This window comes from Fringilla coelebs (assembly GCF_963513975.1).
Source record: "Fringilla coelebs genome assembly, chromosome: 21".
Lineage (NCBI taxonomy): Eukaryota > Metazoa > Chordata > Aves > Passeriformes > Fringillidae > Fringilla > Fringilla coelebs.
This window is the reverse complement of record NC_140047.1, coordinates 8577015-8603589: the sequence shown is the minus strand read 5'-3', so window position 1 is coordinate 8603589 and position 26575 is coordinate 8577015. Positions and strand designations below refer to the sequence as shown.

Here is a 26575-nt window from a genome sequence, read left to right as displayed (position 1 = left end):
CTGTGATGGGAGGGGGAGGCAGGGCCAAGATGGCGGCGCCCTGTGGGCCGGAGGAGCCCGGAGTGGTAAACAGCTGAGGGGAGGAGAGGGCGAGGTGAGTGTGCCGGGCCGCCCTCCGCCGCCACCGCCGCGGCGACACCGGGAACGGCCGCGGGGACGGAGAGGAGGAGGCAGAGCAGAGAGACGAGCGGTGAAGCAGGGAGAAAGGGCTGGGGGAGGAGGCGGCAGGAGAAAGGGAAGGGGTCGGGGGATGGGGAAGGCGGGGGGGTGTGATGTTCCCCCTGCGTCCCCTTTCCTGCCTCCCTCTGTCCCCTTTCCTTCCTTCCAGACAAACTTGCTCCGGGGTGCTGCCCCTCCCCCCCCCCCCCCCCCCCCTGCAGCGTCCCCCCACCAGCCAAAGCTCCCTTTTAATTCTGTGCTTTTTATTGAAAAAGGCTCAGCACCCACGTTGCAAAGGCTGAGTAGCGATTTCCAGGTTTTCCCTGCCTTGGTTACTTGCTGAGGAGGTTCTCTTGTCCGGGGTTGGGCTTTAAATAAAGCAGTTGTTAAAGTCTGTCCCCTCGGTGAGGAAGGCTTTTCTCATTTCCTTGCTCCTGGGTAGGTAATGTGAAGTCAGGATGTTGTTTACTTCTACAATAAAACATTTTGCTTCCTGTTATCACAAAGAACTTGGAAGGCTGCAGTTCTGAAGTTTTTACCCTTTGTTTGCTATGGATGCAGGCTTTGTCATTGTTTTATCAGTTTAGGCAGAGCTTCTCTCCTTCTCTTCAGGGTTGGGGTTTTTTTAATGAATCTCTTACACGGCAATGAGTGAAAGGAAGAATGTGCCTTAAAGGAATGTATGATTCAAAACCCCTGGAAATGACCCAGAAACCAGGATCAGGTTTGTGTGGAGAACTCTTCCCAGAGCTGCTGTTTCCAGAGAACCTTCCAGTGGGTGCTAATACAGGTTTTCATTCTTTGTATGGTCTGATCCTGCAGGTTCCTGACATTAACTTCTGGGGATAGTTCTTAGAAATCTGTCAGAATCATAGCACTGCTGAAGTAATCCCATTAGGTGAAAAAAATCCCTCTTCAATTTACATGTATGAACAACTAGAAAGTAAATCTTTGAAAACTCTGGAAGTTCTAATAATCAGTGCAAACCTTGAGAATCCATCTGCCTGCTGTTGTCTTTGCTGAGCAGCAATCAGCTACTGTGCTTATCAGAAACAGTTATGCCCCATTGAAGTTTAAAATAAAATCAGGGGCTTAAAATCTTTTTACTCAGTGAAAAACCCTTTTTCCTTTGCTTTGGTTTGTTCATTTGTTCTGGCTTTTTAGCAGCCCAGTTCACCCAGGACTGCATTTGTGGGGGATTGCAGGGACTTACACCATGAAAATATAGTCAGAATATCTAATAAGTCGTGAGATAAGCTTTAATTAAAATGATTTTATCTCTGTCTGTGTTTAATCCTGACACCTTAACTCTTTGTTACCTTTATGGTGACTAAAAAGTGGCATTATTAATGGATTCCCAAGTGAGATACACTGGCCAACTGCAGATGTTTTGGTGTTTGGACAAATATTTGTCTTCAGTAACTATTTGTAGTTTCAAATGAATGCTGGCTCTATTTGCAGCTGGACTGCTGGGATGTTGACTTGTCCTGATTCCTGAAATTCTTCCAACTGCCAGGCACCTTCTTGTCAGCCCTGACAGGAGCTGGGGATGTGATTCAGCCTCTGTGCAAACTGAGTGGCCTGGAACACATGCAGGGTGCAAACACACACAAATATATCTTTGGAATAGATGCCTTTTCATTTATTAGGAAGAAATCCTTCCCTTTGAGGCTGAGCAGGCCCTGGCACAGGGTGTCCAGAGAAGCTGTGGCTGCCCCTGGATCCCTGGAAGTACCCAAGGCCAGTTTGGATGGGGCTTGGAGCAAATTGGGATAATGGAAGGTGTCCCTGCCCAAGGCAGGATGGATGAGCTTTAAGGTCCTTTCCAACCCAAACCAGAATTATTGAAGAATCTGGGATTCTTCAATAATAAGCAAATAAAATAATGAGAGCATTTTGCAGTGGTGGAAGCAGGGGAGGGCACCAGATTTTGTGGCAAGTTGTAGACAGGTGTGTATTTTAAGAAGGTTACAGCTTAGTGTCTGGTATTATATGTTCATGTAGTTTAATAAGCATAATGAGGACAAGTAATGATGTTTCCTTTCTTTGAGTAGCACATTAAGACCCAGAGTAAAGTTCTTGCAGTCGTGAATTGCTGTCACTTTCCTGGGCATTATTCATGTTTTCTTTTTACTTTACAGTTACACATCATCTGCTATTGTTCTGTGTAATGCTGGGTTTAATTCTTGGAGCAGTTAAAATGTCTTGATGAGTACATTAGATAAGTTGCAGTGGTTTCAAGGTTTACTGAATTGCTGCCTAACTGTGAATATTTTAAAAGGTTCCTTTTGGAGGCAAAAAAAAAAAATGCTGCAGAGATTTAGGAGTCTCAGTCCTTGTGTTAGTGCCAAGTTTAGAGCTCTCTGATCACCTGTTTGTAGTTTAAAAGATTCCATAGTTGGACTGACTTTCTGTGTGTAGTGTTAATTAAATTGTTCTGGAAAGCCAGGGCTTGTTCTTATTTATTTATTTGCTATTAATATATGCAGTTGTGAGTGAGGAATTGCAATAATTCCCTGACTCCCTTTCATGGCTGGTTAGCCTGGCTTCTGCCAGAGGGTGAAGTGACAGCCCTTCCATGTTTGGGCTTTTTATGACATGGATTGTTTTTAAACAATTTTCCTCTGACAGAAATGTGATGAGTAGCAATTAGCAGTAGTGTATTAGCACAGCATAGAGCCCAAAGAATCTTAAATATTGCTGAATATGATTTTCTCTCTTTGTTTGGGCTTGCTGGGTTTTTTGTGATATTCCTGTTCCCATGTCAGTTAAGCACCTGTAACAAAGTAGAGGAGAATGTGTATAATATCAAGTTATAACTATAAATAATGATCTAATTTAGTTATGGAATCTAGCATCAGATATTAATATAACCAGGAAAATATTTACTAAAGCCAGACACCTTCATTCTTTAAAGATGAATAATGATTGTATTGCCAATTTGTAATGAGGTTTAGAGTGTTTAGAGTTATTATTTCTGGGTGGTGAAAAAGGGAATTATCAGCTGCTTGCTTTCCTATGCCACCAGTGGTTTTTCTCCCTACTGGAACTTTTCATTCATTGCTTATGTCACTTGTATAATAGCAATGTTCAGTTTAACTGTGAGGGAAATGTAAGATTGGGCATGGTTAGGAAGCATAAAATGGGCTTCAGTTTTTTGTGTGGTGAAAGGGAGGGGGTTAGGCTTAATCCTTTCATGACCAACATTTCAAAGATGTGAGTGAAAAGGGCTGCTGTGTTGTCAATCTGAATTTTTCTCTGAGCACAATTGCTGTAAAATCATTCTGCCCTCGTTCATGGCTTTTGCCAAAGCAGTACCTGGGGATGTGACCTGACCCTACCTGCAATAGAAATCAGATGGAAAAGTGTAAATCTGGAGCTTCTGGTCCTGTGGTGTTGAAATCCCCTTTCCTCTAGGGGCAGAGGGGACAATAACCATTTACTGGCACACTCTAAATTTAACTGCTGCTTAATGAGGAGAGATAAAATGCTGCTGCTGATCCCCCTCCCCCAGAATAGGTGCTCCTGGTGTCTGAATTTGGGTGTTGGTGCAGCAAAGGCTGAGGGTGTGTTTGTGGTGTGTCCCCCTCCTCCCCACCTCTGCGAGCAGCATAACTGGCACTACCAGCTGCTTTTTCATTTGGCTTGGGATAAAAATACACTGAACAGAAGAACATCTTCTCTTGACAGAAATACTTACAGAAGTCATAATCTTTGGGAATACTCTGCTGGCTCTTTCTCTGTTTAGCCTTTTCCAATTAATATTTCTACAGTCTCTCCCTTTGTCTCAAGTTTGTAGCTTAAATTGTTTTGTGTTGTTAAATTAGCTACTGAAAAAAAAATTAGACTTGGTTCTTGGCTTGTTGGCTTCTCCTTTTCCTTCTGTAAGATGGCTCCAAAGCTGTGTTGGTACTTTAATACTTTTTACTAAGTATATCTTAAAGAAGGCTCTTGAAAATAAGAAATGCTGTGGGTGTGATATTTTCCAGTGAGACTAAAATGCTGCATTTTTAAAAGGTGTTTAAACAGACTTTTTTCTATCCTTTACTAACCAAGTACTTTGGGTCTTTTGTATAAAACTAGTTTTAAAAGTTAGTTAAGAGTCAGTGACTCAAATCACATGGAAAACTTACTTGATCACATGGAAAACTTACTTGTTTTAATCCTGTTAGTTGCAAGAATGGCTGCAGGGATGTGGAAATTCTTCTGATGAGGGAATGATTGCAGTATCTGGGGATGGAAGCATTAGGGAGTCTCATCTTGTAACTGTGTATTTGAGCAGAAAGCCATGCTGGTGATGTGATACTGTAAAGGTGTCAGGGATGTCCTGTTCACCGCACAAGTATCAATTCCAGATACAAAATACCCTGACAGTCTGTGGCTGTTTCACAAGGTGATGGGAGCTCCTTAACCTGGCCCGTGCTTATCTGCAAGATTTGAAAATCGCATCACAAATTCCTGGTGGGACTGTGATAAATCACACTGACACCACGGAACTGAACTTCATCTGCCAGAACAGGGCCTTTTCTGACTAAAAGCCTGTTGCCTGTAAACTACTTACTCAGCTGCCTGTGCCTGAAAAAAGTGTGACATGATTTAAGACTATTGCTGGAATTTCCTGGCTTGTTCATTTGTGTTGGGCACGGATTTGGAGCATCTCAGTCTTACTTAGAGTTTAAAATGACAAATGGCTTTACCTTGAGAAAGCTGTGATTTGCTTTTTTAAAGTTGTGGCCATTTGTGTACAGTGGGGTGACAACATTGACTGGTTTGGTGTAACATCAGATAAACTTTCACCTCATGAGGTACCTGTGTGGAACATTGCCCTATTTTCAGATGTGATTTGAAATACTTTTATTAATATTTTGAATACTTCTTGAGTGGAGACTGCTCTACTTTAAAGAACTCCAATACATGATCGAAAAGTTGAAATAAATGCTGCTGGATTTATTGGCACAAGGTCACTCCAGCCATCTGTTTTAGTCAGGGAGCTTGGGAAATGATCCGTTACCTACGTGGCCTTATCAGCGCTGAGCTCCCTTATCAGCCTCGCCCTTATCTGATGGCAGGTTTGTGCTGGCACAAAATTTGAAATCCTCTTACCTACTCAACATTTAACAGGGGTTTTCCCCATCTGTCTGCAGAGGTGTTGTTGAGCCTGACTTCCAGAACCCATCCAAAGTGTGGTTTATGATTTCACCAGGCTGCAGGTTTTCCTCTGGCAATATCAGAATCTGTGAAACTGCTGTTGAGGTTTTAACTGGTGTGACAAAGATCCTGTCCAATATAATGGTATTGCTCAAGGACAGTAAGAAATATATCATTCTTTTCACTGGTATGGGATGAGAATCAAAGAGAAGAGAGTTGACAAGGTTTTTATGGGGTAAAAAAGCAGAGACTTGTGTTTTTGCTGCTTTAATTCTTAAAACAGATTTTGTTTGCAGTTGCTCTGGGGATGTGGCCATACATCTCTTTTGTTAACAATACTGTAAAGAACTAATCATGTTGTTTAGGAAGCTGGTTAATCTGTTGCTTGACCATAGCTGAGATTGTATCCTGATAGAAATTGAGGGACAGCTAGGCCTGTTTGAAAGATGTGTTCTCAGAAATGAAGGAATAGTTTCCTTGGAGTGAGCTGCTCTCCATACAATATTGCAAATGCAGTCATTGAGTCAATGTAATATTATAATGATTACTAGAAGTGGAAAAAGCAGTTGATTCCTCAAAATGATTAGCAGAGTGGAAGGCTGACTTCTTAGGTTGCATGGATGTGTGGCTTTAAACCTTTTGAAATGATGGTGTCATTCTCTGAGCATTGTTTGTCTTCTAAACAGCAAGTGCTTTGAGGAAGGAGTGGAAGCTTTGGAGTCCGCACAATGTAGGGGGGAAAAACCAACAAAAAAACCCAAACCAAAATCCTAAACCACAACAAATGCCAGCTCTGATTTTGTGAAAAGCATAGATCCATTCTGCTTTCAGTAAAAGGCAACTTCCCTCACCCCAAGTCTCTATTCTATTATTATCCAAGTCTTGCTCACACTACCAGCCAGTCTTAATGCAGGTTTAGCATTTGGCCAGCATTAGACTAGAAAGGAATCTAGTCTAATCTAAACATTTCAGTGATCAGACTCTGCTGGCTGCTTGTACATGTTTCATTTGGATTATTCAGTTATGATCATTGAAAACTGAGGGTGAGGGGTTTTATGTTCTGCAGTGGTGATGACAGCAATGCCCCAGCCAGTTTGTTGCTACTGAAATGCCATTTGGGAGTATGGTGCCATATTATCACCTTTGAATTTGCAATCAGTGCCAGGTTGAGTAAGCTGATGTCTGGTGGCACTAAGAAAAGTGACCTTGGGCAGTTCTGCAGCTGCAGAGTGATATGTTGCAAATGACAAAGTTTACTGGTGAACATGTTAACTCCTGCTGTCCAGTGACTTTGTTTGAATATTTATGTTTAAATATTCAAGAAAGTAATATGTATATAGGTAATTACAGCATTATCATTTAAAACAGAGCAGTGATCTGTAGTCCTTGGCTAATGCCGAAAAATGTTTTGAATAGAATTTAAAGACTTAAATTAATTACTGTATGTTCAGAATAGAGAAGAATCCTTTCTGTGTAAGATTCTACCTGCCATAAATAAAACTTTAGCAGCTTTTGAAGGGTCACAGTACAAAACCATGGTCTTGTGAAAACCATGTAGTTTGAGGTAATTGCACAGCTTAACCTGTGGACAGTTCTGGAAAGGGCAACTGCAGCACCATTTGGTGTTTTTCAGACTGAGGGCTGACTTCTCAGGCAGGGGGTGCACAACTCTTCTGTTCTGTGTAAAAAACTTAGTGATGTTCTGAACATATACCTGGTGTGATAAAGAAGAAATAAATTGTGCCTTTTCTTAACCTCTCTCTGTTTTTTCTTTATTAGTGATCATGAAAGGTGTGTGGCTGACAGCATTGCAGACAGAAGCTCAGCTCATCCACAGAACAGGTGCTGTAAACACAACTGCAGTTAAAAAAACAATTTTCTGTGTAAACTTGGTATGTGTCAGTCTTGCCTTCCATGGGGGAAGTGAAAAATGTATTCTAGCTTGGAGTGGGAGGGAAGAAGAAACTCTTGCTGGTAATATGAGGTGGGATCTAAAGCCAGATTTGTTCTTCCACTAGGAAAAGGTTTGGTATAGGATTCTTCTGGATGAAATAAAAACGATTCATTTGGTGGTAGGATAGGTCAGCGTGACACCTGAACCCCTCTGGTGCTGATAGATGGGAAGAAGCCATTTTAAAAGCCTGACATGGTTAGATTTGCTCCTAGCACTGTGCAGCTGACCAGTTGTTACCTGCACACTGTTGCATTTAATACTTTCTGCATTTAACTACTTTCTGTAGTTTTTGCACTGCAGAGTTTGTGATCACAAATCACATGAGTGAAGTCAAAGTGTGTTGTGCTGCTCAGGCTGCCCAGGAGCAGCAGCTGCAGCAGCCCTGCTTGAGTTTCCCAACAGCTGCAGCCTGGCCACGTTGCAAAGTCTTAAAGCCCAAATCTCTCAGAGTGCAACAATGCAGAGCCCAGGGCAATGAATTCCTGACCTGGTCACAGGAGTGGAGAAGGATCTGGAGGTGTGTATTTTCTCCAGATTTTAGTCTTATGCAAAGAACTGGAAAGGTGGTTTTCAGGTGGAGTTGCTGTAAGAACTCAGGAGTGGAGGGATTCCAGGCAGCTTTTTGCATTTTATTCAAAACTTTAGCTTCAGTTTACTGACCTGGAGAGCAGATTAAAAAAATATGGTATGAGAATGCTCAGTCTGTGTAGATACTGAGGTCTTCTGCAAAACAGATTAATATCTCTGTGAAAAACATGAAGAAAACCCTGCTCATGACTCATTGGCTTTTTGGAAACTCTTACAGCTTTTATTGCAGGTGTGGAAACCCTCACAATCCTCTCAGTGTTAAAATGGGCACTTGTGTGGAAAAGAAATAGGAGAGATGAGAGATTTTATATGGAAAGGGAAAAGTTCACTCATCTGCTGTTTCTTCTCTCCTAGTCTAGTAGAAATACACCAATGAAGAACTTCCTGAAGTTTTAACCTCCACATTCATGTCAGTACGTGCATCATGGCACAGCAAGGAAATGTTGGTGAGCTCCTCTCAATGCTGGATTCTCCAATTCTGGGTGTCCTGGAAGATATAACAGCTGCATTCAAAGATAATCTCATTTGTGGTATGTATCCTTTTGTGTAGTTTTGGAAAGGGTTTTGTTTTCACATCAATAAAGGTAGAATGATGTGGGATTTTTTTTTTTCCCTATCAAATGCTGTCTTTGCAAATGCAGCTTGAAAGCAACTCTTGATATTTGGGTTTGAAATTGCTTTAAGGATTGAGGCTTCTCTTCAGTCCATTTTGCTTTAATGGCATGGCTCCTGGAAGGTCTGTTACATAATTGTTAAAACACTATTACAAAATGACTGGCTTTTCCTGAGGCAGAGCCTCAAGTGTGAGCTGATGAAACTTTCTTTGTCAAATGTATCTAGAAGGAATCAGGTGTCACCCACATTATGGGAACCAGTGGGATTTTGTTAGTAAAAAAGAAAAAAAAATCCTACTCCTAAACAAAACAACAGACTGAGACTTTGTGAAAAGTGATTGCTGCTGTTGAGGCATCACTTGTGCTGACAGAGCCTTTTCAGAGCATGAGAGCACTGCCAGTGTCCTTGTCCCTGAACTTGCTCTCCTTTATCTGCTGGAGGGAAAGAACATCAAGTCACTCCTGAGCACTTCACTGGGTAAAGCCCCTTTGCAGCTCAGCTACCTGTGGGGTTTTATGGTTAGACAGGAATTGTTGGTTGTTAAAAAACCTGGTTCCTTTCCCTGAGCCGAATGCATTCACTTGAATGGTTTGGAACCAGGAAATGTCGTTGAGAGGTCTCATTTTCCCAAAGGTCTGCTAAAAACCAAGCATTATGTTAGAAATTGTGTAATAGTGGCTTAAAAGTTCTGCAATGTCCTTGTAGCAAGTGCTCAATTTTTAGTGTATTGAGAATGTTTTTGGCTTTTTTCCTTGCTGTCCCCAAACTGACAGACCGTGGGCCTATGCTTGTCAACAACCTGGTGGACTATTACTTGGAAACCAATTCTCAGCAGGCACTGCATATTCTGTCCACTCTGCAAGAGCCTCATGACAAGGTAAAAAAAAATCTTGTTATGGCAGATTTTAGCCTGGTATTGAAGCAGCCTTTAAATAGCATCCATTAAAACTCTAGGGGTTCCACTCTGGTGTAGAATTACCTTGCTGTAGAGATGTAGTATCTCTGTAGTAAGAGTAGTTTAAGCTTTAAAAAAAACTTCAGAGGTCTCTGTTTCTTACAGAGTTGTTTAAACTGACCCAGTTAAGCAAAGAACCTCTATAAAGGAAAGGGTTTGGAGGATTAATGTTGTCTCTTTACAGTGCTCCTGGTGCAGGATGTGTTAGACTAAAACAAATTGGGTATTTTGAGAGCAAGTAAGGATTTTAAATAGATTGGAAATGGCACTACAAATTGGCTGCTGCTCAGATTTAATTTTTTTTTATTATTTACTTATAAACATTTCAAAGTGTAGGGACTGCTTCTGGCCTGTGTAGTTTGCATTTGTCTATCAGTAGTCTCAAAGTTATTGCAGAGTTTAATTCCTCTGGGATCTTTTTTATTTGTGAAATGCCCATAATTTCCATATTGACAAACTGCTGAACGTAGAGTGGTAAAAAAGGGTATAGAGCAGTTAAATATAAATACCTTTCTTTTTCTGCCACTCTCTGCAAAATCCTTTGTCAGCATCTACTGGACAAAATTAATGATTATATGGGCAAAGCTGCTACTCGTTTACCCACCCTCTCTCTGCTGGGACATGTGATAAGACGACAACCATCTTGGAAACACAAACTTTCTCAAGCACCTCTCCTGCTTTCATTACTTAAATGTCTCAAGGTAAGTCAGGGCTGTCTATAAAACACCTGATGTAAACTTGCATACAGATGCAAGGCATTTGATTCTTGTTTTGATGTCATTTAGCCAAGCCACAGTGCTTTTAATATCAGCTGAATACTCTGTGCTGATGCTGTTATTGCTGACAATCTTGTTTCTAAAAGCCACTGTCACTGTGATCACTGTGAGTTAGGAATGTTTATTAAAACTTTTCCAAAATAGGTTAAAGACAAGAGGGCCCTTGGTAAAGTTGGTGGATATCTTGGATATTAACCTAATGAGAAATAGAGTAACTTCCCACTGGTGCAATTTGAATTTGTATGTCCTCTACTTGCAGTGTAGATGGGCCATGCATGCAATGGACTATTCCCAGGTGAAATTACCTTGGAATTAGCAGACTTTCCCTTCTTAGCTACTGACATGCTGGATTACAAGGAGGTAGCTGTTCCCCCAGGCTTTGTGGGTTTCTTCCCTCATCTGCAGATTGATCAGGTATAATACTGTACAGCACTGTACCAGTGAATAAAGAATGAAAAGTGCTTTGAGACCTAGAATGCATTGGCAGTAATGGAATTTATTATGATAGTGAAGAATCCACATTAGTCATGAAGTCACATTTAAATGCATGATGCAATCAAGTGCCAGCACTCTTCAAAACAAAACCACCACAAATTTGTAACTGCCAAAGGAGCAGCTCCAGCTGCTGTTACTGGAACTCCTGACATGCCTGACAAGATTTGTTGTCCTTTGCAGTGTGACTGAGGGAGGAATGAAGTGTGTCAGAAAGCTGAATAGGACAGAGATGTGGAAGTTCTGGGGATGTGGACAGAGGGTGGGGATGGACAGGTAATGTGCTCTGATAGGTTTTGTGTGGCTGAGGGAGAGTAGAGGCTGTAGACACATAGAGGAGGATAAATCCCTAAGAAGTGACTGTCCCATCAGCCTGAGTGGCTCCTGGGAGGTACCCAGAGAGCTCAGCAGCACCTGCCCACAGCCTGACCAGTGCTCTGTGCAACCTGTGCTGACAAAAGCAGAGGAGCTAACAAGGAAATTGTGCATTAAACAGAGGAAGCAAGGAGTTTGATAATTTTCTGTGTCCTTTCCTAAAATCTGATTCTCTCTTCCTGTTTTCATCCAGCCAAAGGTTTGTACTGCCACATCCCTTTCTTGTGGCACAAGCCAAGGTGTTCTGGTCATTGTTGGAATTACTGCTGGGGAAATTTCCAGCAGCCAGGTTTAGTAGAAGAGCTTTTGACCCCTGTGTTGGTAACTGGCCAAGACCCTTGAACACCCTGATCAGATCTGCAGTTTCTGAGCTTCTGAGTGCTGTGCGTGTTTAGCTGTGGGAAGGAAGGAAGGTGGCACATAAGATACTTCACATACCAGTAATTGTTTTTACTCAGCTGTGGAACTGTGGTGATGTTCTCTTTTTAACTAAGCCAAGTGTTTCTACAGAAAAGCAGCAGAGTAGGAGCAAGAATCCCAAATCTATTTTTTCTTCAAGTTGTTCTTTATGAAAAACTCAATAATCTTGGATCATTAAATTCTGGTAGGTTTCAGAGGGTCTGTTTCAATAGAGAACTTTTTCCATGATGATGATTCAATGTTCACTTCATCCTTGGAAAAAATTAAGTTCAACACATTTAACTAATGCAGGTTTTTTCCCTTCTTGCAGACTGACACAGATGTAGTAGTACTCACCACAGGTGTCCTAGTGCTAATAACCATGTTGCCAATGATTCCTCAGTCTGGCAAACAGTACCTTCATGATTTCTTTGGTATCTTTGGGCGTCTCTCAGCCTGGTGCTTGCAGAATCCAGGTGAGATTTCAACTTTGTTGCATGCAGTTGTGGTCTGCAGTATCCTTGTGACTCGTGTGCAGTTGGTGAGCACATTCTTTTGTGAGACTCTTAGTGGTCTGAGATTATTTAAACGCAGAAAATGATGTGTTAAGCCCACAAGCTGTTCTGTTCTTTGAGAGCATGGGGGAGTTCTTTGCTCAGAATTTAGAAGTCTCTTAGAATCTTCCATGTGGTGCTGCTACTGCATGAAATTTCACTGAATCAAAGTACTGCCCTTATGACAGTGAAAAGCAGATATTGATCTTAATGGAGAGAGAAGGGAAAATGCTGATGTTTCAGGTAGATTTTGGGGAATCTGATATTCCCAGATATAAATGGGAGGGAGGGAAGAAGCAGCATATATGAGAGTTTAATTTAATGTGCAACTATCAGTAGTCATGAAGGTTGATAAAACTGGTTTTCTCAGAGCCCTGGCTTTGCTGAATTTGTTGTAAGGGGTCTGATGTCTAACACCAGCAGTATCTGTGAGTGTGGCTCATGGCTGAATGAACAAATGCTGTGTTAAGCACATAGAACTGCTATTTAGAGAGCCATTCTGCATTGCAAGTAGGATTGGAACTTCTGAGGTGAATACTAAGATTTGTCTGTCATGATTGATTTTGGTGGCTACAAGCTTTTAGTTTTTACCTTTTAAAATGAAACAAACCTTAGTTTCCTTTTTTAATCAGTCAGTCATACTCTGGCTCACTATCTAGAGGAGTTTCAGGTTTTAACTTGAATAAAAACAAAGCTGTGCTTTGAGAATGACAGCACACTGGTTGGAATTAATGGTCCTTATCTTAATTCCTGGGTTTGCTATGAGCTGATGACTAAGTGTTGCTTGTTTTTTGAGAAGACTTCACAGTTTCAATAGGGACTATTTGTACCTCAGAAGACTTGTTCCAGTTAACATTTCAAAGTACTTTGTTTGCATTCTTAGAACTTTTGTTCTTTTCTCCAATGTAATGAAAAATATTCTAACTACTTTTTCCAGGTCATGTGGCAGAGATTTATCTTGTTCATCTTCATGCCAGCGTTTATTCTCTCTTTCATCGTCTTTATGGAATGTATCCTTGCAATTTTGTCTCCTTTCTGCGCTCTCACTACAGTATGAAGGAAAACCTGGAGACCTTTGAAGAAGTAGTCAAGGTAAAATGCTGCTCATCTCTGTATTATCTGAGGCAAGAGATTTATAGCTATATATTCCAATTTAATACAATTAATTTGTCAATTCAGCTGAGGGCGGTTCGACAAAACAGTATAAAAACGAGCAATTTGACTGAAAGCTCAGTTGGGATCAACTCTTGAAGCTGTGGTGATGTGTATTAACCTTATCTGTTAAATGTAACTTTCTGAACTAGTGGGATCAGTAGTTTGCTCATCAGCTTTGTGTGGTTTAGTGCAATCCAAAGGTGCTGCACTGATAACAAGTCCTCCTTCTTCCTTGCAGCCAATGATGGAACATGTGCGTATTCATCCAGAGTTAGTGACTGGATCCAAGGACCATGAACTGGACCCACGAAGGTATTATATGTTCTCTCTGCTATTAGGAAAGGCTCAAATTGAGCAGCTTTCTGTGGGGTTATTTCAGAAGGTTGCAGCAAAACCTTTTCTGTCAGCATTAGTTTGTGTGGGGGTGTTTTGCCACCCAGATTTGTAGGTGCACCAGGTAAACATGCAGACTTTCCTCATCCCAGCTTTCAGCTGGATGAATAAGCAGAAACTGTTGTGAAAGGTCATTAACAATAATGTTGGGGTTCTAAATTCATTTTGTGTCTGGGCTGGCATCTGTCTTCTACTTTACTTTATCTTATTTTTATGGTTTAATGATCAAACATCCTCATAAAGATTTAAAACAGTTTGCCTATAATGAATAAAGTGAAACTGCCAGAGTTGCTTCATTGGCTGAAGGTTTGGGTCATATTCCTTGGGTTTCTTGAAGTATTTGATGGGATTTAAGTGTTTAAAATGGCTTCAGTGTGTCTTGTTTTGGTACCTAGATATTGGTTCATTTAACAGATCAGTTCTTTTAACAGGTATGTGTTAACATTATCAGCTGTATTAGTTTTCTTTAGCAATAGGCTCATTTGCCTGCAGCAGCACCACTTGCTGCTTTTCTCTTGTCTCCACAGGCCCAGCCACTGAAGAGGAGAATTTGACTCTTGTTGCTGCACAGTAGTGCTCTTGCCCTGCTTTTCAGAGCCACTAGGAAATCACTCCTAACTGGGAACCCATTGAATGTCACAATGCTCAATTTTGCAGGGGGGAGGGTGGCACCACTCAGGAGCACAATTGGCACAAACCTTCCAGTGGAAGCCTTCTCTTTTGGTATTTTGGACAGAGAGTATTTTACTTTCTAAAGCAACCCAGCCTTTCATAGACAGTCTTCTGGGCTTTCTCTTCTTTACAGTGAACTTCCATCCCCTGGAATATTGGGCAGATCTAATCTGGCTGTTTAATTTAGTGAGAAGTAGTTCTCAGAATGAAGGAGGTAGTAATAGTAAAAAACATTCCCCAAACTTGGGAGGAAAAGCACAGATCTGAAAGTGGCATTGCAGACAGTGTTTGCTTAAATAATACAGATTCCCTCACTGCTGGCATGTCTAAATTTTGACTACCAACATCTGAGTGTAGTTGAGCTGATTTCTACAGCTGCTGAAGCTCAGGATCAACCAAGTCTTCGTATGCTGTTCCTCCTTTCCAGAGTGCTCCATGGCAGACCTTTATGGATCTCTGTGTCAAAGCTGTTTGTCTCCTCTTTGAGACCCCCTCTCACAAGTCATCTGGTTGCAATTTCTGTCTGGTGCCTTGTTCCAGTTTGGCTGGGAGCATGCAAAGCTGCCTGGAACAAATGAGCCACCCTACAAGCCAATTCCTCCTATCTCCAGGAACTCTTGTTTTTAACAATAATTGACTAACTTACTCTTTTGGATCCAAAAACTGTCTGCAGGTGGAAAAGGCTAGAAACTCATGATGTTGTGATAGAATGTGCCAAAATCTCCCTGGACCCTGCAGAAGCCTCCTATGAAGATGGTTATTACTCTGTGTCTCGGAAACTCTGCACAAGCTCAAAACATCATCAAACTGACCCCAGTGCCAGCTCTTACATTGACACACAGAGCAGCTATGGTAAGACTTGCCTGATGGCTAATCAATATCCAATTGCTGGAGAAGAACTGACCCTAAAGCAAAAAAACCTATCTCACTAATTTATCCCACTTAAAGTCTAATTCTTAGGCACCAGAAAAGAAACTATCATTAAAAAAATAAATGCATAGATATATTTTCTATATGCAGACATACAGAGTGTTCTCAACATTGTCTCTTCATCCCCTGTCCTCCCTACCCCAAAACAACAACAACAACAAACAGCTGTAGTATAATGTACTCAATAGATATTTTCTTGGACTGGAGAAAAAGTCCCTAGCTACAAATGTGTATATTGAATAGATTTGAAATGCTTTGATTAAATGCCTTTAAGTCCTAGCCAGAAGAATCATGGGTTTGTATTTGATGGATGCTTTGGAGTTTTGATTTTCTCTTTTATTTAACTTTCAGGGACTTCTACCCCATATTCCACTCCTCGATTAACACTATCACAAATGCCAGGGCAGCTACCTCAGATTCTGAGCCCACAGTCCACGAGGCTGTCAACTGAGCCACAGCAGGTAAAGCAGAAGATGAAGCCCAGCAAATTTTCAAACTTTCATAGTTTCTTGTGCCAGTCTTAAAAATCCATGGTTTTGAGCTGTGCAGTGAATTCTTCAGAAGATGGTGTTTGTTTCACATTTAATTGAATTTCCTGAGTTTAACTGATTTCCTGTGTGAAGACCTGGATGCAGGTGCTTCACATGCTCCTTTTCTGAGCCCTGCTGTGTTTCACTCTGCACAGGTCACCATCTGGAGCCCTTCTGCAGTGTGTGGTATGACCACGCCGCCGACGTCCCCCGGCATTGTCCCATCAGAGTCATCCCAGTCTGCATCACAACCCTACAGCAAAGCTTTTGGCACATCTGGTACGTGCTGCATTTTGGAATTAGGCCTCCAAGGTTTGTTTTACTGGAAATTCTGGCTGTAAATTTTACTGGCAGTTTTTAAGTGGGAATGCCACATCATGCCAGTTGATAGGCTGGAGTTATTACTCCAATGAACTGAGTACCCCACCTAGAGCAGGGCTGATGCAAACTGATAGGGAATTTGTGAATTCAGTGCCAAAATCTGGAACAACCTTTGGGAAACTGCACTTTTGTGTTGATGAACAGTTGAAAGAGATTTAAGAAGTAAATGCTATGAGGTGTTTAAATGTACAATTCTTCACATACAATGTTCAGCTGAAAGGAGGAAGGGGGAGCCTGCTGAGAGAACTTGTGCTCCTTTTCAGCAGGGGGGAAAGGAACACCTTTGGGAACACCAGCCACATCTCCTCCTCCACCCTGCACTTCAGATGACTTTGTGCATGTTTCACTCCCTTCAGCTGCTGCCACACCTCCTAAAAAGGTATTACAAAATTCTTCTGCTGAACTAATCTGGTTTTTTTTCATTGACTTGCCATAATGCAGTGACCTTAACTGAGAAAGAAAAATCAGAGTAGGTGGTTTATAAAAAAATTTTGCATTTCACTGCAAAAACTCTTCTAAATGTAGACAACTATTGCCACTTCCAGCTGCACAGTTGCCAATGAAATCTAAGGCAATTAATGAGTTCTGGGTTTCTTTTGTTTTCCAGGAGGACAAACCAGATTCTGGGAGGCCTTTACTGCACCGACAGCAAAATGTCATAAACAGCGATAAATCATTGGGTAAACTCCATTTTCCTCTCCCCATTACTACAACCTATTGTAAACAACTCCAATTTTTATTGACACTTGTTCCAATTCCCAGACATTTTTCCACAGGTTCTTTTTTCCCCTGAGTTCCTTGTAGTTCTAGGATCCTGTTTTAACCTGTGATTCAACTTAAAACCTTCTTGTGATGCTTCTGATTTCAGTTTAACCATTCATGTTCAGAAATAGCTTGAGATTTTTTTACCTTGCTCTCCTGCATATTTAAAAATGCAAATATAAACTGAAGGCTGAAAATGGATATTTATTTTTATAAAAGCTGATTTTTTGAGCATTATTATTAGAAGCAGCAAGTTGTATATTAAATTGTGCTTCAGCAAGTTATCTGTCACATGTCTGGATCAAACTGTGAGGCTGCACTTAAAGATAGATATGATGCTCCCTCTTAAAGGCCTCTGGAAAAACTTTGTTTTTTATCTCCAATTATATTGCTGGACTTGAACCTATTTTAAAGTACCACGGAATGCTGAAATCAGTATGTTGAGGAACTCCACTTTTAATAGATAAATGTAGATTCCAGTTTCTATTCTCTGTCATCTACCTCTGTGACAGACAGAAGGGATTTTGGAACTGTATTTGAGACTTCTGTGCTGTGAATCTTAACCATCTTCAAAGTAGAGGTGATAGTGAAATTTTAAGCTGGTTTTCTGTGGCATAGTTGTGTAGTACCACTGGAATCTGAATATTCTGAATTTATGAATGAACAAGCAAAGTTATGAACAAGCAAAGTTTTTCAGTGAGTTCCTGATCTGTGACTGAGCTGAGCATGAGATTTCTATCCTGTAGTGTGTATCCCACATCTGCTGTTTCAGTTTTGATCAGTAACCACAAATTGGCAAGTTTGTATTGCATCAGATTGCTAAACTTCCTTTTTTCAGTCAGGTACTGTGTCCTTGTGGAGCCAGCTCAGAAGCTAAAGCTAATGTGGAAGCGGAGCAGTCACAGTGCACACGAGCCACCTTATTTTATTTATTTAATGGGTTAAATTGCAAACAGCACATCCTTCCTTGCAGAGGTTGTGCAGTAGCAAACATTAAGTGTACAGAATTACATTTTGGGATCAGGACTGCCCTGTGACTGACCTCTGAACTGTTTTCTATGTGGAATGGAACAGGAGTCAGATACCTTCCTCCTCTGAGGAAGTATCTAAAAGAGGGACAAGCTTTTATTCTGAGGACCTTGCAGCAGTAAGACTTTTGTTTTATGCTGTGTTAAGGCTGGAGAAAACAGCACCTGTACAACTGACTTTTTGTTTTCTGGTTTTTTTTTTTCAGACATACCCAGTAGTAAAAGTTCAGTAACCTTAAGTGATCTTCCAGAGTTTCTAGGTGGGTTGTCGTTTGAAGATAGCGCTGAGAAGGACAGAGAGGAAGGTAATGTCTGCCCTCCTTACCTACATCTTAGCTAAGGAAATGCTTGTCCTGTTGAAATACCAGATGCATCATGGTGCTCCCCTCTCCTCAGATGCAATATCTAAAGAGATCTCCGAGATCACCACCGATGCTGAACACATGGTGCCTAGAGGAGGATTTGACTCCCCGTTTTACCGCACAAACGAAAGTCTGTCAGGCTCTCAGAAGAAGACCCACTCAGCAGCCTCCAGTGTTCAGGGACACAGTCAGACCTCTGAGCCTTTAACATCTCTGGACAAGCCTGGGCCTGAGGGTGCACGGGAAACACCCAAACAAACGTTTACTCCCATAGACAAGCCCTGTGGAGGCCCTGGGGAAAGCCCTGCTGGGAACAGGGATGGAACCTCTGGGGAGCTGAGTATTCTCACTCCCAGCCCTTGTAAAGTACCAGCACAAAGGAGAGTGGTGTTTGGGAGTGGGCAGCCTCCCCTCTATGAGCACCTCTTTGAGGTTGCATTACCAAAGACTGCCTACCTCTTTGTTGGCAAGAAGACTGAGGAGCTGCTAAAGAAAGCCAAGGGAACCCAGGATGAAGACTGTATGTCCTCGACTTCTCCTGTGGAAGTGCTGGACAGGCTGATTCAGCAAGGAGCAGATGCACATACTAAGGAGCTGAACAAGTAGGTGACTGAAAATCTTACTTGCAGACTTTATTGTTACTCTTTTTTGTGCTGGCTTAATTTTAAGTTGTGCCAAAAAAGCAGCTGCACAGTTCTTCCCTAATCTTTTTATACCAACTGACCTTAATTGTACTTTTACCAGGCTAAAAGCTCTTTTGAGGTGAACATTTCTTTTTTTTACTGAAACTTAGCTGTTAATGATGCATTTTCTTTTTTCAGATTGTCTCTGCCAAGCAAATCTGCTGACTGGACTCACTTTGGAGGTGAGGAAATTTCTCATGTTTTGGCAATCTGTTCTTCTATTATTAGACTTGCTTAAACAATGACCTGCATACTTTTTGCTTGTGGGTTTTTAACTAATGCTGCAGAAAGATGATGCCCTCCACTAAGTCATGGTTTATCTGCTTAGCAAATAGCTGTGTTCCAGAGGGATGAGCTGCTTTTTTCATCTTTGAAAAGTGCAAAATTCTAGATACTTCTTGCTTTTGACCATTTCAGCCTTGCTAAGCTTCAGAGCGCTGCTGGTCATCTTACAGATCCTTGCACCTTCTCACTGCTCCTTCAATCTAAAACTAATGGTTTTTCTTGCTTATTTATGTGTCTGTGACTTAGTTATGTGCTCTGAGGTTTTTGTGGTGATGGTGGCTTGGCTTTTTTTTTCTTAATCAAAGGAGCAATCCATTTGAGGCATATATTCATTGCTTTGGGAAAAATGTTTATGATTTTTATGTTGGAGATCAAATAAAGCAGAGAGTGCAGCTCAGTAACCTCTTCTGTGTCTCTCTGCAGGTTCTCCCCCCTCAGATGAGATTCACACCCTGAGGAACCAGCTGCTTCTGTTGCACAACCAGCTGCTGTACGAGCGCTTCAAGAGGCAGCAGCACGCGCTGCGCAACCGCCGGCTCCTGCGCAAAGTCATCAAAGCCACGGCCCTGGAGGAGCACAATGCTGCCATGGTGAGCAGGGACACAGCTCCACCAGTGGCTGAGACACACTGGTGCTGCTAGAAGTGTTAATTGGCCTGGCTGGTGTCTGTTGGTACCACTCAATTAACAAAGAAGCCTCATTTGTCTCTTTATTGAAGTCGGTGTTTGTGTAGTGACTCTTGCATGAGTTCTGTGTGCTGTTGTTACTGATGTCACTAGTTTGTAGTTGACTGCAGGCACCTGAATCCCTCCTGCTTGACCCCTGCCAGCACTTGCCTTTGGGTTATGCTAAAAGCTTACCTGTTAGAGGAGTAGATGTTCAATGCCTGGCTAAACACCTTGCTGCACATTGTTCTTTTGCACCTCAGATGAGGCCTAATAGCAAAAGCTCTGGAAACTCAAGTGTTGTTTTCCAGAGGTTTTCACTGTGATAGAATTTGAAGATATAAATGCACTGAAGGATGTCTCAGTACAGATTTAGGTGTGTTTCATAATATATTTTCATGTTATAACTAATTCCATCAACAGTTTCACCTTCTGATAATTAACTACAAGAGCCAAAAATAAACTTCCAAGTAGGTTTTGGAAGATGGACTGTTGCCTCAGCAGTGAGGCCCAAGTCCCTGTTGAAAGCATGAAAGGCAATGGAAAAATAGACTATTGCTCATTCGTGCTTTGAATGTGGCTGTGAGTTTTCAGATTGTCCACCCTTACCACCATTTCATCTTCTTTTCAGCCAAAACCAAGCCGAGCCCCCACAGCCTTGAGAACATGCTCTGTATAAAATGTGTGTGTGGAAAAGGGTTTTCCTGCGTGCTGTCAATGACAGCTTTGCTTGGCTGAGCATAGATGTCCTAGCTGCTAAGCAGGTGTTTTGTCTAATGTCTCATGTGGGATTCTTAACAGAAAGATCAGCTGAAACTGCAGGAAAAGGAGATCCAGGCCTTGAAACTGAGTCTGCAGAAAGAACAGGCAAGGTACCACCAGTTTCAGGAGGAACATGATAATATTGTGGCTCAGCTTCACAGCCAGATCCGACAGCTGCAGCACGACCGGGAGGAATTCTACAACCAGAGCCAGGAATTGCAGGTATGAAGCAACAACAAATTTGTTGTCTACTTAATGGTTTTAAAAATAACCTTCTTTGTAACAAGGCATGAAGTACCTGAGAGAAAGCTGCACATTTTTATTAGAGATATTGTCTTGATTCAGAATAAGACAGTGCATAATTGAAAGTGCTTAACTTAATGTTGTCCTTTTATAGTTACATTTTGTCCTGTCTTCAGCTTGGAAATAGGAAAAGGCAGGTTCTTAGCTGGTTTGGAGGGGTCAGTATAACTTGATTTCCAGTGCTGGGATTTACAGTCTCCTGTGCCCTTGCTGTCCTTCGTGAAGTTTCAGAACCTTGAGTAATTTTTTTTTGTCACTTGAACAGACCAAGCTGGAAGACTGCAGGAACATGATAGCAGATCTGAGGTTAGAGTTAAAGAAGGCAAACAACAAGGTGTGTCATACTGAATTGCTGCTTAGCCAAGTTTCTCAAAAGGTAAGAAAAGTCAGTGTTCCCAGGATTCCTTTGTGTTTTTCTGGTTATTTTTTATCTGGGAGTTTTCATCAGGTGCTTTTTCTTTCTTTTGATCTGAAAGAAGCCTTTGCTAAGCTCCATAGAGTTTGATACTAATTGCACAAAAACAACAGAGAAAAATATATTTTGGTGAAGAAACTCTAAACTCAGTTAAAGGGCTTCTGAAACTTCTTAATTTGGCTTTTTCCACAGCAGGGATTTGCAGATTGAACATTATGAATTTGTATTAAAACTCTGCTAAATCTTGACAACTGAGAGATACTGTTTATGTCTTAAATTGAATGGAAATGAAAAGTTCTTTATAAAAACAATTCAGCACTTAACTACCTATGAAGCATTGGATTTTAGCCTTTGTTTCCCTTCTTCATAAAAATACCCTGTGAACAGAGTGCCTGTCAGCTGTGACTCTCCTGAACTGGTTCATCCCAATGTTGGATTCTGTCCCATTTGCCTTCCCAGCTTTCTAACAGTGAATCGGTGCAACAGCAGATGGAGTTCTTGAACAGGCAGCTGCTGGTTCTTGGGGAGGTCAATGAGCTGTACCTGGAGCAGCTGCAGCACAAGCACACAGACACTACAAAGGTACCAGTGCAGAGGACTTTTGGGGAGACTTGCCTTGAGGTCATCATCCAGCAGTTCCCAGCCCTGAGTTCAGAAGGAAAGGCTTTGTAACTTAACAGACTCTTTGTTCTGAAATTGATTTTCAGGGATTTGATTGTATGTTTGATCTTCTGTTCAGATGTTTTGTGCCCTGTGGGTTTGAGGAATATCTTCAGGGCCCCTTCTGAAAGTTAAGAAGAGATTCTTGGGGTACACCTGGGGTCTGTTTTAGCCAACTGATGTAAATTCTAGCAATTTCTTCTCCAAAAGCCAAGTCTTTACTGTGCTCAAATGTAACTGACAGCAGATTGTTGGTAAAATAATGCAGGGTAGTAGTGCCAGAATTTGTGAAAAGATCTTAACAAGGATTTTATAGGTTTTCATGAGGTGTTACTTCAAAATGAGCATCTCAGCCTTCCCACTCAGTCATTTTCCTATTAAAAGTTAACAGTAACTTCACTGAAACTTTTGTGGTTCATATGGTTTTACTTCCTGACTTCAAAGAAACCTTTTTTTAATTAGAAGCAAGTAAATTACACAACAATATAACTGTTCCTGCGTGAGAGCACGTAATTAAAGAAGGTGAATAGTACACTGAAAAAAAGTCTTCTACTGGTATTTAATGAAGGTCTTATTGGAAAAATGGATTTAAAATAGAGTTTGTCTACTCTAATCCAGTGCAGAACTGGCAAGAGTGCTTTGATGAAAAGAGGTTTTCATGAGGAACATTAATGTGCTAATAAATTCCAGTGATGTGTAGTTATTTTAATAGTGTACATCTTCAGCAGAGCTGGTTTTCTATATCTGTTTTTAGAAATGCTGCTTTTATTCTGGCTTGCTTTAAAATGTGCCTATTTATAACATCAGAAACATGTCTAAACACCAATAAAAATAACACAGGATCAAATTAGACTTTACCATTGTGTTGTTTGCTTCAAGGAGGTTGAAATGTTGCACGCTGCTTTTCGGAAAGAACTGGAGAAAGCAAAGTTGTGTGTTCAGCAGCAAAGCCAAAGGCTCGATGCTTCCCAGAAAAGGATAGCTGAACTGGAATCTCAGCTTGCAAAAAAGGACCACCTCTTCCTCGAGCAAAAGAAATACCTGGAAGATGTTAAAATCCAAGCAAGGTAGGGGCTTCCTCTGTAACATTTTAGCTGTGCTTTGACAGGTGCACTGTCACAGCTGAGGCAGAATCTGGAGATTTTGTACATTCTGGTTTCTCTCTTTGCTCAGGGGTCAGCTGCAGGCAGTAGAAAGCAGGTACAAGGCTCAGAAAAAAATCACCCAGGCATTTGAGCTGGAGATCTTGGACCTGTTTGGGCGGCTGGAGAAGAGCAGTCTACTGAAGAAACTTGAAGATGATAAAACAGAAGCAGCCGAAGCAGCAGAAGAAAGGTGAGGATGGACCCATGTGGGATTATGTCAGTTTTGGACTTAAAAACAGTGGATGTTGCAAAGCTGAGTGTGTGACACATCTGGTTACCCTCTGTCTCTCCTGCTTTGCCCCAGAAGTGTGAAAGGAAACCTGTTGAAATACATACCCAGAGGCAGAAAGGGAATGTAATCCAAGTAATCTGCCCTGGCCAGCATTTCCCTCTCCACTGTTTAATTACTGTGATTTCCTTGACACTGTCCTCTCTCTTCCCCAAGCAGGCTGGATTGTGGTAATGAAGATACAGCAGGACACAGTGAAGAAACAGTGGGTAGAAATGGAGAGACCAAACCTCCCAGCACCCGAGGCAGCAGTAGCAGTAAGGGGGGCAGCAGCAGTGAGCTCTCCACCCCAGAAAAACCCCAGAACCAGAGGCTGAGCAGTCGCTGGGAGACATCCATGTTGCTGGAGCCCTCCACTACTGTCCCACTGACTGTAGGTTCACTCCCCAGCTCCAAGAGCTTCCTTGGAATGAAGGCACGAGAATTATTTCGCAACAAGAGTGAGAGCCAGTGTGATGAGGAGGGGGTCAGCCTCAACAGGCTGTCTGATGCCCTAAAGACTGAACTATGTAAAGATCCAAGCATGGAGTCAAAGGCTCCTCCAAGCCCTGAAAACCTCTCGCCTAAGCTCCAGGAAAGCAGTGTTGGACAGCTTCATATCATGGACTACAATGAAACTCATCATGACCACAGTTAAAGAGGAGGATAGTCAATCAGTGTTATTTTCATATTCTTGGCATAGAACAGGAGGCGTGAGTGCAAGTTTAACTAAAAGCTTTTATGTTTCTTTGGTCTGAGCAGTGGCTCATGCAGCGGAGCAGGATCGATGGCCAGGAACGGAAGGAGGCTGCTGAATGAATGCAAAGTGGATTTTTGGGTCTGGAATTGAAAATGCCCAGCCTAACTCCTGCTTCTTTCTCAAATTCAATCCTTAGCAGCGTGTACTAATTTGAAGGGACAACTGTTAGCATTTGCAAGTATTTTTTTCCCTTTCTCCCTGTCCCCAGTTGAGTGGCTGCGTTTATGAACTTGAGTGCAATATGAGGCCAAATTAACATTTGTGAGTTTACTCTGAATGCTTTGTATTTCTTTGCAAACTTCCCATTTAGAGCAGTTGGTTGTGCTGCCTGTCCAGGTGACTTCGGTTCCTTTCATCCTGGAAAGAAGCAGCACTAGGATTTCCAGTGCATTCTCTATTTTTCCCTGTGCACTGTCCCACATCCCTCAGAGCCCAGCCTTCATTAAGTTGGAGTCTGATTGAATACCCAAAAGTTTAAAGAACATTGTACCTCTGCAAAATGATTCATTCACCCTAATTCATGATCATTGTTTATATTGTCCTTAACATTTCCTGGGAAGTTATATTTGAACAGACAAAAAGGAACTGTAGCTTGTAATGCGGAAGAGACCGTAAATGCTGAAGACTTGTTAAAACACCAGCTTCAGATCTTCTTGGTGTTTGAAGTGTTTGCCTGATTGACCTCACCCTGGTTTGTATGGGAAAGCAGTTGGGGTGGGAGAAGAGAGAAGAGGAAGCTTTACTTAAGTAGGGAGAGGATGCAGAAGATGGAGGTAGAATTCCAAGCTTATGAAGATCTGCAGAGGAGGATTTGCTTCTCTAATCAGGGAAATGGGCTGCTTCACCCTTCTTCATTTGTTCCTGATCTGAACAAGACCACCATGTTTTGAGTCCAAGAAATTGGGTTCATTCTTCCTGGCAGTACCTTTTCAGGCTTGCCTTGCAGAGCATGGTTTCCTTTGGGTGCCCTCCTACTCAGATTGCAGCACACTTTTGAGTTCAGCAGTGTCAATTTGGCTCTAGGTCTCTCCTTTTCACCCTCATCCTACTTCCTTTAGGTGACAAGGCTGAGGAGGAATCCTGCTCACACTAAAATCAGAATCCTGGCATGAAGCCTTTCGGTGTTAATCATGTTTTAAGTCAATTTTGAGCCTTTTGTGAAGGAGGATTGTGGGATCAGGGCTTGTCAGTGGTCAGACTCAATCTCCTTCATGACAGAACAGGGCCTGCTGTTAGGAAGGCAGTGCTTGTTCTAAGTTTCCCACGTGGCTGGGTCCAGGTGTACTCAGACGGTTCCAGCTTCACAGTTCCCCTGCATCACCCGTGGCCTCTTCTCCTAAACATCTGTGGGTGGCAGCTGCTGTTTAAGAACCACCTCACATAGAAATCAAGTCCAAGCACACTTGCATTTGTAGTTCAAATCCCTTCTTAGCCCAGGTGGGAAGGATGCTGTCAGGGCAGCTCAGCTCATTGCTGACAGGACTCGTCCTCCCATTCCCGCCTCCTCCGTAACTCCAAGGTCTGAATACATTTCTGCCTGTCTTAAATTATTCTCCGTGTCCTTTCAGTTGGTCAGTCCAAACTCTGAGAGTAGAGGTGAACTTCAGTGGTTGTGTCAAAGCTGACTCTGCATGGAGTAGAGAGTAGAGAGTTGGTTGTAAGTGGCAGCCTGGTTTTGTCTTTAGGCTTTCTCAGACGTAGTGGTAGCAAACGTGGTAGCGCGTGTTTCGGTGAGATGTGGAGCTTCTCTGCCCCTCTCCTACTGGATCCCAGCCTGGGCAGTGAACGGTTTGCACACAAAGGGCCTGATGGGCCAGCTCAGCTGGGAATGTTGGAGGAGCTCCTTCCCATCCTGCTCTGCCGAGCCCGGGTCTGGCGTTCCCAGGAGAGGCAGGTTTTGTGTCAGTCACAGAAATGCCCTGGCAGCAACGCAAGCTCTTTGGTAAGGTGGCTTTTTTTCTTCTTTTAAACAGGATTTTAGCACCAGGATAGTAATGGAAACCACTTTAGGTTTGTTTATGGACCACAAAGATTATGGAGGAACAAATTTTGCAATTTTCTTTCCTAAGTCTAAAAATCATGGATCTGCTGTATGTAGTTAACTTGCAGTTTGTTTGAAGGGGTCCCATCAGTGAAGTGGAAACAGATTTTTTTAACTGACTGCTTTTAGTTAAATCTAAAATTGCTGTCTTTGTCAAGTTAATCTGTTCCCTGCCTCGCTCTTTGTAAGCATGTTAAACAATCCACATTAAATGCCATAAATATGAAATACGAGGAAATGGTACAATCGTAAGCTAAAGAGAACTTAAACCAAAAGGAGGTTTTGCTGTCCTTATTAGAATGTTCTAAAATGTCAAGGCAGTTGCTTGTGTTTAACTGTGAACAAATAAAATGTATTGTT

The 26575-nt window shown here is 41.9% G+C and overlaps 1 protein-coding gene across 8 annotated transcripts; it reads left to right on the top strand.

Moving 5' to 3' along the window:
• TSC1 (TSC complex subunit 1) lies at window positions 1–26575 on the top strand. Of its 8 annotated transcripts, none has more exons than XM_084219668.1 (23): window positions 1–94; window positions 7087–7149; window positions 8212–8379; window positions 9238–9341; window positions 9968–10120; window positions 11793–11937; window positions 12953–13107; window positions 13409–13482; window positions 14909–15087; window positions 15517–15626; window positions 15851–15974; window positions 16340–16455; window positions 16684–16756; window positions 18073–18171; window positions 18263–18830; window positions 19050–19093; window positions 19620–19786; window positions 20663–20845; window positions 21192–21302; window positions 21801–21923; window positions 22881–23068; window positions 23175–23336; window positions 23592–26575. In XM_084219668.1, exons 3-23 carry the CDS (start codon window positions 8274–8276, stop codon window positions 24070–24072), a joined length of 3465 nt encoding a protein of 1154 aa, XP_084075794.1. In that variant the 5' UTR covers window positions 1–94; window positions 7087–7149; window positions 8212–8273; the 3' UTR covers window positions 24073–26575. The 8 variants fall into 8 exon arrangements, with proteins under 8 accessions (XP_084075794.1, XP_084075792.1, XP_084075798.1 ...); XM_084219666.1 differs by having other exon boundaries at window positions 8209–8379; XM_084219672.1 differs by having other exon boundaries at window positions 8204–8379; window positions 16343–16455; window positions 23595–26575.